The sequence below is a fragment of the Onychostruthus taczanowskii genome, unplaced genomic scaffold (assembly GCF_017590055.1).
Source record: "Onychostruthus taczanowskii isolate IOZ18803 unplaced genomic scaffold, ASM1759005v1 scaffold50, whole genome shotgun sequence".
NCBI lineage: Eukaryota > Metazoa > Chordata > Aves > Passeriformes > Passeridae > Onychostruthus > Onychostruthus taczanowskii.
In genome coordinates, this window is record NW_024502569.1 from 2886603 (window position 1) to 2898994 (window position 12392).

Here is a 12392-nt window from a genome sequence, read left to right on the forward strand (position 1 = left end):
CGGGCGCTGCCCGGTAGCGCAGCTGCAGAGGGAACGTTGGCTCCAGAAAGTGGAAGACCAGCAGAAAGAAGGTGCAGACAGATATCTGGGCAAGGAAAGATAAGCAGGACTAATAACAAGGAAGATCAGCGCCCTTGTTAATTTTAAAAGACTAGGAGAGCTCCTGAGGTCTGGTGAGGCAGCGGCGCAGTAAGCGGGCAAGGGAGGAGGGGTTGTGCCGCGAGGGAAGAGCCAGTGCCCAGCACAGCCTGGCTGGGAAGGGGACAGGGACCGGGACACATGGAGCTAGCTATTATTCAGCTTCTCCTTCAAAAGTAGTAGGGCCCTGGTGGCCTCTCTGTGGCCCTCCTTAGAGGAGAGGGATTTAGAAAGCACACAGCAGGCAAAAGGAAGGACGGTCTGCGGGAACAAGCTGTTATCGTTTTGCTAAGCTCATCACCCACAGGGAAATTTTAGGGGAAGAGCCATCCCTGGCATCAGACCTCATATAAGAGCTTGACTTGAATGCTTTTCTAAAAATAGGGCTTGTTCTTGTCTTTTGAAACAACAGCTGTTAGTTGGTTCAAAGAGAAACATTCAGAAAACATGTTGATTTCCTGCAGGGAAAATAAATCTTTAGATTACAAGTGTTTGGGCCCAGATTTTGTCATTTCACAGAAATATAGAATTTCAAGTTTAAAATAACTGAGGGAGAGCACTGGTGTAGTAATCAGCATAATGTGCAGTAGCACAGGGTATGGTGCAGCAGGAGGTTATAAAGTTTGATCCTTTCTAGCCTGAAGTGTATGAAAAGTAATTCAAAGACTAAAATGCACAAAACAGGTCTGTTGCTCCAGGGTAACTCAGGAAAGAAGACAAACATTATTCAGTTGTTATTACAGGCCTGAACACATGTAAAACCTCAAATCATATCCTGTCATATGTATTTTGAAATGTCAAAAGGTGTTATGTGTGCAATCATAAAAGAATAAAAATTACATGAAATTACAAAAGGAAATTAAGCACCATAAGTGTATATTTCTTGAACTTGCACACTTTTTTCATTTTCTTCTAAATTCATCTTTTATAATGTATATTAAATCTGATCTGGAACAAATTTTATTCAAATTCTTAATGTTATTGCCCACAGACTGGAAATATGGAATTCTAATTAGCCCTGTGTTAAATGCCTGTGCATTAGCCTTATTCGTGCAGAATCGGGGCTTTTAGCACTGAGCTTCCCAGCAAAAAGCTCCTGGTATCTCAGGAACTACCACTAACTTCCAGGCTTTCTGGAACACTTTCCAAGGCTCTGCCACCCTCAACAACTGACAGAGCTCATGCAGTGAGAAATTTGGTTTCTGGAAGCCAGTAGTCAAAGTCACAAAGTATTAATTTTTATGTGAATTTATACTCCATTTAAGGTTAGAAACCTCTCAACATTTCCCCTCTTTTAAAAGCTACACTTGCATAATGAAATGGATATTTCAGGCTGTAAGAGAACAATGAGCAGAAATATTTGTTTGTCTTTTCTGCTAGTGTGCTTAAAAACATTTTCTTTTGAAAAAGGCCTCTATACACACAGTTCTGTAAAGGTATTTACATTTCCTAATTAACATACACAGCCTGCTCCAAATGAAAGAGAAGGAGCAAATGCAAAAATAATTGGAAAACACAAGGCAAAACATTCCAGAAATCACTTAGAAAAATAGCAGGCAAACAAAGCCACTTTTCCATTCCCCCAGCAGTGCTGAATGCTAGCCTAGGAACCAGAGCAAAAGATACCTTGTCAAAGATATCTCCTCAAGCACTGCAGAATCAGCACTTTTATTTGCCTGTACATTTTTGAGTCTTCAAAAGCCAGTACACTGGGATGGGCTTCAATTTGCTTTCATACTTCAGACGGAAAGCAAGTTAACAAATTGTACACTGAGTATTTATTCCAGAACAAATCCTAGCATGCTGTAGACATCATTAACAATTCAATGGGACTAACTGCATTCAGTTGGATTCCAACTGTTCTCAGGAGTATTTTATAAGTTAACTAATGAAGTATGCAAGTTAAAAAAAAAAAACAAACCCAAGGAAATATCTTTAGTCACTCACAGACACAGGGAGCCTCTTTGAGTTTTCTTCTGCCTTTCCCCTGATACCCACGGCTAGTCATGTCCTTGGTGAGTAATGACATATCCCTGCATGCATTGTTTGAGACAAAATGAACAAAGCTGGAAATATGATAGATTCTGTAGAATGGGAGCAGTCTAATTCTCTCTAGAGACTCTCTTCTTCCTGTGATCTATGAGACACTGAACGACTGAATAAAGACTGGAAGAATGACTATGTATTTCTTGAAGTAGACACTGCTAATTTTCCCTTTGTGTTTGTTTCAAATTTAAAGTCAATCTGATAAGAAAAAAATGATAACAACTATTTAATTGTCTTGTCTGAAAACGGTTGCCTTGTTCTTGTATTAAAATAGCAAAGTTTCTTTAGCTCGTGTTTAAAAAAATAAAGGAAAAAATAAACCTGATAAAATTAATCATTCTTTGCACTGAATAGAAAATGTCAGGGTAATTCAGAACATCCAACATTAGTTGAAGAGTTAAAACAACTACTCCTCTTTCTGCCATTTTGCATGGATCCTATGGCATTTTATTGTCTCCTCCTGTTTAAGGCTGAAATTTCAAACCAAGACACTTCCTCACTCAGCTGTGCTATGGCATGTTTCAGAGTGATTCCCAGAAGAAAGGTAAGAAAACTTGCAGATGAGCTCCCACTTTCACCTGCAGGGTAGTGCTGCATATCCCAGTGTTCAGTACAGGAACAATATGAATGTAAACCACTGCACACTGCTATTCAGCTTGGAAGGAAAAGTGTTTGCAAGGGGGAACAAAGCAGCAGCAGACTCTTCTCCCTTCATCCCTGCAAGGGTGCTGGTGCTCACACTTCCCCCCTCAGGTGACCTCAGCTCATCCCTCTCCCTCCTGCTGACATTCTGCTGTCTGGAGTTTGCAGAATCTGATAAAAAAACCCACATTTTGCACTACAAGATTGCTGGTGAGAGCTGAGATAACACTGGCCTCTTATTTTTCATCTTGACTGATTGCATTTAACAGCCTGTCCTGTTCTATATGATTTACTGGTACTTGTAGAAGCACAGCAATTGACTGTGTGAATGTTTTAAACAATGCTTTTGATTGTCTTTAATTTAGGGAGCCAAGTAGGAACAAGCTGCTCAAATGAATACCTTATTGCCACTGTCATTGCACCCAAATTAGGATATTTCTTATGCATGTCAACAGTTATTAAATAACAACCAAGTAGAAATAAGAATCTCATAACACACACTCCTCAAATTCCTTAAGAGGGCATAGAAAAAATAAAATCCCACAGCTCTCTGATTTCACAGACAGTTGGGTGGCAGATCCAGCCTGGTGGACAGAACTGAGTCTCTGAACATTGTCTTCTGCAGATATTCCCCCATTTCAAGGGAAATTTAAACCAGAAAATTAATATATGCATGCTTCAAGTACTATATATTTTAATCAACATCTGTGGAAAGAGGAAGCTTATATGAATTTCAGAGCTAGATTATAGTTGCAGAGTTCCTGATGGAGACCTGCTTTCACCTATCATTAAACAAAATATGAAGCAATACAGAAATGGTAAGTTTTAGTTAGGTTATCACTGCACTTGCAGAAGTAGCTAATATATTTAAGTGAAATTACAAGACCTCTCATTTTCTAGTCAAGCATGTGCTTTCTTTTCCCTTTTCTATAAATTGACAGACATGTAAATATAAAAAGGGCTGTGCAATACACTGAAACATAATTAAGTGCACTCTTTTCAAAGAGCAGTTGAAAGGCCATCAGTTCATGCCTGCAAAACAATTTGCATGACAACGATCTTCCACTGCTATTGTCCCATGCCAGAATTCTTTTCTGATCATCTGAAGCACAGCATCATCTGCTGCACAGCAGAAGCTAAAGGAGTCCATTTTCATTAATTAAATATTTTTTTATTCCCTGCAGTCCAATTTATTTCACAAGCACTTTTAGTGAAATATCAGGAATATAATGGCTCTTGAGCTGTTGTGTCTTTATATTTTTTTAAGTGAAAATTTACAGTTCATGTGGTCTTCTCAAGAAATATCTAACACAAGAACGCTTTCATGTGATTTTTCATGGCTATTTTTCATTCATTAATATAGGTAGATATTTTCATTTGTGAATGAATTTACTATTCATACATAGATAAAAATCATGTACATCTCTGAAATACAAAGGTAATTTTTACATTATCCGATATTGCACTCTTTCAGAAATACTATTTATATTTAAATCACTGCCATCCTCGTTGTGAAATACTTTCCACCTTCCTTACATAAAATATGCTGTGTGCAATACACGTAGTGTCTGTGCTCCTCAGCTGTAACTGTGGAGAGCTCTAAGCACTTCAGTTTAGTAAATGTAATGTCTTGCACAGGAGACTGGTCAGATGCTAAATATATATGCAACATCAGGCCTATAGAAATCACTGTCCAAAGGATACCTAAACAGAGAAATTTACATTCTGTAGGTATCTCTATCACATTGGGATCTACACCCAGTGTTCATATGCTATTGCAAGAGAGGCAAGATGAGAACTGCTAAAAAAAACTTACCTTCATAATTTCTTTAATTTATTTCAACCTTTGCTCCTATCAAATACTTACCTTTTTGAAGGACCATGACACTCTTTTAATTAAAAAAATAAAATTAAAATATCATGAATTGCTGCTAACTTGGCTCCTAAAAAAATTAAACCAGAACATTGGACTATCATAGTTTCTTTTGCTTCTGTCTGTTGTGTATAATAACAACTTCCTAAACTTGTCAGCTGCCCCTGTTGAGGATCTGTGTCTGACTGTTTGCATAACACAGACAGGTTACCCTACTTCCAGGTTAGTTTCCTTCCAGAATAAATCAGGCAAGTTTATGACATGGTAATTGCTGAGTTATCTCCTCATCCTTACCTTGACCCATGGGCCTTTTATTGTATGTATCCCCCTCCATCAGGTTGGTTTGGCGAGCACCTGGTGTCCAGCCAAGGTCAAACCACTACAACAGGTTAATCTGTCTTGAGACCAGGTGACAAGGACTAGCAATGCAGAAAGTCTTTGTCTCATATTTTGCACCAACTTTTCTTTCCCAGCTCCATTTGCAACGTGTTATCAATCCCAATGGAACTTACATAGAGATGAAACACTGTTGAGTAAGACCCAGCCTGGATACAATTATTCATTTTGGAATATAAACTGTTAGATCTAATCTGAACTTGATGGAACTGGTCATTTGAGACATAACTGAATTTAGCAGAAGGAGAGTTTAGGCAAGGAAACAATCTGGAAACAAGACTAAGATTTTTTTTTGCTTTGTTTGCTTGCCTCCTTCTGCCTCTCTGAGTAAAAAAACCAAAGAAGACTTAAACCTAGAGGCTAATATCCTCATCACTGCAAACACACCTAGCAATGAATTATCTGCTCGATGGAATGCTTTGGTCTCTAAAGCAATGCAATGTTTTCAAAAAACTGCTTGTTGAGAACCAACAATATATACCCTAAATCCCTGGCATGTGTAGTTAGGGACAGTAAATGCCTTCAATTCTACACATAACCCACAAAATGAGATTATAGCTGTGTTGTTTACTGCCTTCAAAATAGACTACAGTAAATGAAGCCCAAATCAGCACACCAGCAATGGGCCCAAGGATGGCATGAAAACTAATTAAAAGCACACAGTAAACAGCATCACAGCAAGGTTTTTGCATTTCTCGGCCTAAGGCAGGTGGTGTTTGAAGTGTGGAGCGCTTACCAGCGGGTGCTGTGGCAGGTTTTGGTGCTGGCAGTAAGCTCCTGCGTGGTGTCGCTGTGCTGCTCGATACCTGCGTCGTGCTTTTGCTGCTCCCCTTGGGAGCATCCTTGGAAGGTGCAGGTGCCCTGGGGGTGGTCTGCTCTTCATTTCCAAAGCTGGAACCTGCAGGAGACCAGAATTGCACTAATTATAAGTCCATAAAAAATGTATGTGAACTGTGGCATACAGACTGAACTTCTATCAGCAATTATAATCCACAGTGACACGTTCTCCCTGCAGCTTGGGCTAAGTGACACAGACTTTCTCCAGTATAAACCCTCAGATAGAAATAAAGAGTTCCCAATAAGTTACTTAAATGCTAAGTCTTGGCAATTGACTAGCTGTCAGTTACAGTCTGATTCCAAGAGGAAATTAAGCCCTCCTCTTTGTCTACCTCTGTGAAGGTACGTGGCTACAACACTCATAAAGGTACCAAGGAATTCCTAAATATATGGGTGGGTGAGTTTGTAGCTGCTAGAGGAGCCACACCACACATTTACCCTATCCCTTGGAAATAGAGGGGAATAGCAGGGTTCAGTGGTGCAAAGTTTCAAATTCCCCTGCTCATGTGGAGATTTCCCACTAAGAGTCCCTCAGATCACACTCAGACATTTGAATAATAAGATAAAGAACAAAGAAAAAATTCTGCCTTAACTCTCACATCCATTTCAGTCATATTCTCATAACAAATATTAGGTTGCCAAGTTTTCCACCTTAAACTGACCTTTTTCAAAACTTTAAATGGGTTTGGTGTCCTCCTGCATTTGCCATCTACAGAATAATAACATCCTAGATTCCTTGTAGACATAAGGAAAACAATATTTCCTTAACATTTGAGAAAGGCAAAGTTGGAGTGGTGTTTTTACCTATCTTTCTACAAGGCCTAAGAGGAGCAAAAGATTACAGCAGATCTGGACTTAAACATTTGCAGAAGAATGAACATTTTGTTTGAAAAAAATAGTGGAGACAGTGCAAGAAATGCAAAGGATGTCAGAAAATGCCTATAATTTTTATTTCAGTTGTTTTACAAAGATACAACATAATATTGGTTAGGTACTGCCTGCAGGAAAATTGTAGCATTATCTTAATAACTGGCACATCCAATCTCCAATATTTTTAAGACGTAGGCTTCTTGAAAGTGTGCAAATAAAGAAGAGATTTCATTTTTGCCTTTATTACTGAAAATTTACTAGAGAAAAAAAAAAGTAGGTTGGAAAAGAAAATCCTCTTTCTGATAAAGGAAGAATATCCCTTTTGGCTCTGTAAAAACAGCTTTAAGTTTTGCTGTGTCTTTGAGGCTGCTTGCATATACGTCTTAATTTAAAGGGTGTATGTGCAGTATAAATGGACTTCTACAAACGTATGTGACCTTTCCAAGCCACACTAAAAACTCAAAACAGCATAGTGTACTCTACACAGGAACAAAAAGACCTGAAGCATTTGTCCCCTTTACACATCTCTGCACATAACACCCCCTCAGCACATCAGGTTAGTGTTGAATATCCAAACTGCATGCATTTTTCACCTGTGTAACAAACATTTAAGTTTATGTGCTGAATTAACTGTGACAAAACACTGCTGACTTCCATAAAGTCACAAAAGAAGAAAATCTGGCCCATCCTAGCCCATCTCCTCTGCAGCTGTGCATGGGGGCATCTCTTCTGCCAGGTGCCTGGGGGATGCTGCAGCATGTGTGTCCACCTCAGGCTGTCTGCACCACACTCCTGAAGCTATTCCTGAAGTGGTCTCATATATATGCTTACCCAGTCAGCTTGGGTAACACCACTTGTAGAAATCTTTTTTCTTTCTTCAGCTATTCTTTATAAGTTTCCATTGCAGAAGCAATAACCTTGAAGAGTAAATTATTCTTGTTATTTGCAGAGAAATAGAGTTCAAGTATTCTTTAATGGAAACCCTTTATCCTCAATTTCAGCATTCATTCACTGCTCTACAGTGTGGAGTGAGGGAAGAAGTGTGAGGCTGAGAGGGAGCAGGTGTTCCCTACAGAGCCTGGAGAGACCATGGGAAATTCCAGAAGGAATTTCCCTGCAGCTTGTTGAGAGGACCATGGTGGAGCAGATATTCACACTCCACACTGGCACAGGTGGAGAAGACATGAAGACATGGCCCAAAGGAAGCTGCATCCATGGAGAGCCCTCACAGGAGAAGGGCCCTGGAAGAAGCTGGAGCAGGTTTATCCTGGGGGACAGCAGCACTGGGTGAAGACCCATGCGGGAACAGGAAACTGTGAGATGGAAGAAATGGCAGAGAGCAACTGTAATGGACTGACCACAACCCCCATTCTCCTCCCACTGTGCTGCTCAGTGGGGATATGGGATGGAGGAGGTAGAGAAACTGGGAAGGGAGAAGTGAAGCTGAGCCTGTAAAGAAGCAGTGGGGGAAAGCTATTTTAGTTTTTTGCTTTGTCTTTGTTTCACACATTTCAACTCTATTTTAATTGTTAATGTATTAAATAATTTTTCCAAGTCAATTCTTTTTTGCCTGTGACAGCAGTTGGTAAGTGATCTCCATGTCTTTATCTCTACCTGTGGTCTTATTCACCCTATTTTCTTTCCTGTCCTGTACAGGAGGTGAGACAGCGAGACAGCATCAGGGTGGGTGCCTGGCAGCCAGCCAAGGTCGACTCACCACAACAGCAATACCAGGACACCCAGGATTTGCTGAGATAAGGTCAATGTTTCTCTTAAGAGACATTGTCTCTCACTTTGATGGAGATTGGAAAGAGACAGTGGGATACAACAACACATGCATGTATAATATGCCCCAAAAAGCAAATGTTTGCCGCTTCCATGGATATCACTAAGGCAATCTCTAGTTTCCCAGGAGCAGAGGTAGATGAGTTTCACCTTGCTACACATAGATTCCAGAGCTTAAAAAGGAGTCAAAGAACAAATTAAATTAAGGACCTAGGAGAATGCATATTTCTCCTGATCTAGGAGGAAAATAAAGGTTTTGATTTCCTTCAAGGAATCAGCTTATAGCAAAATCAGAAAGATTATTCATCAGATGATCCATCTGTTAGTCCCTCATGAAATAATACCTCCCACTATTATCTGCAGCTGGTGAATCAGTAGCATCTGCCCTTCCATGATACCACCTCTTATTTTCAGTAAAAGCCTGTGCAGAAACACCAGATGTGCAGTGGGTGAACAGTTTCCAGGTGACCACATCCTTTGCTGTATTGTACCACCTCCCTCCTACTCCTCTACTTTGGCATTCTGTCCAAACCAGGGGAGACTCTGCTTGCCTTTGAAGCACCTGGCGAGTCATTTGGGGGCTGCTACATAAAAGGCCCTGCATTTTTGCAGATTCTGTGCTCTATGAGGAACAGCACTGCTGACTTTGCAGTAGTGTTTAACAGGCTATTAATGATCTGCTGGGGCTGAAGGCCTTCAGCCTCACTTTTATCATCTCCTCACTATGAGCCCCAAGGAATCCTACTCTTCTCCTAGAAAAAAAAATCCGAAAGAAGAATATTCCTTTGAAGACTTGCAGTTACTTTGGAAAGTCCCAGCTGCAGCCACTCTTCCTCTACACTTGTTTGCCAGTAGACATGGAGAGATTAGGGCTGGGAAGATATTGTAGGCTGCATGTTCAAAGAAAACCATGACCAAAATCCCACTGGCTCCTAGATATCTTTGAACCATTGTTTCTCAGTATCTGTCACCACTCTTTTTATCACCTGGCTGCAGCTCATTTCAGGGGTTTCTCACCCTCAGAAAAGACTCTTTTGTATGTGTCACTACAAGTTTGTGCCTCTTGTAGGTGCTCCTTTTCTGAAATGATTTACAAATTTTATATAAAAAGATAGAAATATTATATAATACACATAACTGTAAAACTAGCACGAACGTGAATGGGTAGAATTCTGCATTTGATGAGAAATTAATTAGGCCATGTTGTTTGGCAGGTCTTGATCTAAGAGGAGGCAATGATAGGAAGGGCTGTGTTCTGGAGCCCCACAGCTACAGATTTCCCTGTCTGAAGTCAAGGGCAATAAAATCTCCTTTTGTTGGAGAATTTGCATCCTCTCTAGAAAAGCAGCTTGTTTGACAATGCCTACGGGTGTGTGTCTTGCTGACAAACAAACTGCAGAGCAGTGCTACAGTGTGAGAGCAGCTCCCCGTCCTGTGGGCTGCTGTGTGCAGCCTATGACACTCAGAGACATGGAGTGAGTTTCCAGCTCTTCACAGCAGGTCAAGCATTCCTTGTGCTGGCAGGAGGCTTGGAGCTGATAGCTCCTACCACAGCTGTAATCACATTCAAGACATTGGGAACATGCTGGCATCGTGCATGCTCACTGAAGGACAAAGGTACCCAGGGTTATGGGAAGGCCTTTCCAGCATAAAGATCCTTGGACACTACTTGATGCCAAGTTAATGAGAATGAAGTTGTGCCTTGCTGTTGCACCAGTGATCCCACATAGCAATTCTAAATCACTTCCCAGTCACAGAAATGAAGAAGCTTTAAAAAAGGATTTGAGCCACTTTCCAAATTCACACAGCAAGGAAACAGCAGAGACAGAGAATTGAGCAGAAAAACCTGATCATGAGTGAGGCTGGAACGACTATTTTTCACCTGCAAAACACTGGGATGTATTATTCCTCTGGGTTTTACTAGGCTGCACTTTTGTGCCCCAGTTTTCAAGAAAAAGTACAAGCATAATGTGAAATTTAAAGTCACTGCCATGGGGAATGATCTGATAAGAAAAGTACCTAAACTGCTGAAAATAATCAGGTGATGCTTAAAACCAAAGCCTGCAAGACCCTTTTCACTAACTTGGTCATCCTTCAGTTAATGCCCATTCTTTATTCCTGATTGTTACTTGTGAAGTGGTAAGTAAATTTTATAGAATGATTACCAGATATGCAACCTGTCAAATGAGATTTTTATTTCACTACTTTAAGGGTTTCTGTTTTGAAGTCCAGCATGGCATATTTCAATATGAGGTTTCACAGTGTAATTTTCAAGAGACAATTAAACATTCAGCTCTGTATCTCAAGCTGAAACAAAGCTATGGACCAAGAGGTATGGTGTGATCATTAGCCCTGAGGGCTAACCAGGTTATTAAGATGTTTTGATAGTACATAAGATTACTAGCTGGCTAATTGGGTTTTTTTTGCCTTTGCAGAGACACAGTGCCTGGTATTTCCTCAGGCCAAATATGCAAGAGATGAGGCACCAGCTCATGACAGGTTTATTTTCCATCCAGAAAAGAAAAAGAAAATGCTTAAGAATTGATGTCCACACAATGCTTAAACCTAACTTGCTTAGCTCAAAGTCTTTCTTCCTACTGCTTTTTTTTTTTTTTTTTTTTGGCTCAGGCAAAGATATTTGAGCAATAATTCCTGTAAAATACTTATTTTGTGCCTGATAATATGACTTTATAAAAGCTCATTTTTCAAAAGTCTTTACATTCAAAATGAAACTTGAATTTTGAATTCAGGTTAATAATTTCCACCAAAATAAGGAGCCAAATTTGCAGTTCCTGTCAGCACAGCCTTAGATAGCTTTCAGTCTCTGCACTGGCAATGATTACCTCTAAGGCTGCCCCCTCATTGATAGGGAGGGAGTTTTGTGCCCTTTGTGCCAATCAGTCATTGCAGATTGATGACAACTCTGATCAGCCATGGCTTGTGTACGTTAACACACCTGCAAAAGATTGCTGCATGCCCATCCCTCTCCCCGTGCCCTCCAGTCCTAAAGCCAAGCACCTTTCTCCTGTGTCACCTGCTGCCAGATGGTTTGGGCCCCTGGACCCGGCTGTGCAGAAAGCTCTTGGGCACCTGAAGAGTGGGAGCCCTGCAAGGTTGACCACCACTGCAGCTGCACTGGCAGGCTCTTACATCACTCCAGCTGCCCTGACTGCTTCTGCAAGGGCTGTATCCTGCACTTGCAGCTGATCCAGGCAAGCAAAAGAGATGTGGTGTTTCTGGCAGGGCAGAGGGAAGCATTGCCTCTTCAGGCTGTGCATTCCTAACTCAGGTGGCAGCTGAGCTGCCACGGCAGCACTGGTAACTCTACTTCCAGTAGGATGCCCTTGCACACACGGCCTTTATTTGAGGCTTGGTCCATCAGACTGTATTTACACTGCTAAACAAAAGCTGGCCAAGTATTATAGGCTGTGTCACCCTGACACCGCCCAGGCTGATCACAGCAGCTTTTCCTAAGAGGGTTAGAGCAGACAAAACCATGGCCACAGTGTGAAGAATAGGGTGAGGGATCAGGACACTGGGCTTGGCCTGGCTTCCAGGCTTTCCCTTTCTCACCAGCACAGCTGGAGCTGCAGCCAAGGAGCATCCACTGAGCTGGGCCATGTGTGCTCCATGTCACTGGCAAAGGAGGTCATTAGTCTCACTTACATCAAAGTTGGTTTAAGAAAAGTTGAGACGTTTTGCCCCTGCCAAATGGAATTGAAGCTCCTTCCTTTACATTATTTCCTAGTTTTGATGACACTGAGTTTTTGAAATCTAGATTAATTTTTGTGGCACAAATGCATCT

The 12392-nt window shown here is 40.9% G+C and overlaps 1 protein-coding gene across 1 annotated transcript in view; it reads right to left on the minus strand.

The window, feature by feature from the left end:
• MTUS2 (microtubule associated scaffold protein 2) overlaps nucleotides 1-12392 on the minus strand; it is a 162669-nt gene that overhangs the window by 57348 nt on the left and 92929 nt on the right. The window contains exon 4 of the mRNA XM_041416056.1: nucleotides 5832-5993. Coding sequence (XP_041271990.1) covers nucleotides 5832-5993 — 162 coding nt within the window. The remainder of the gene's footprint in view (nucleotides 1-5831; nucleotides 5994-12392) is intronic.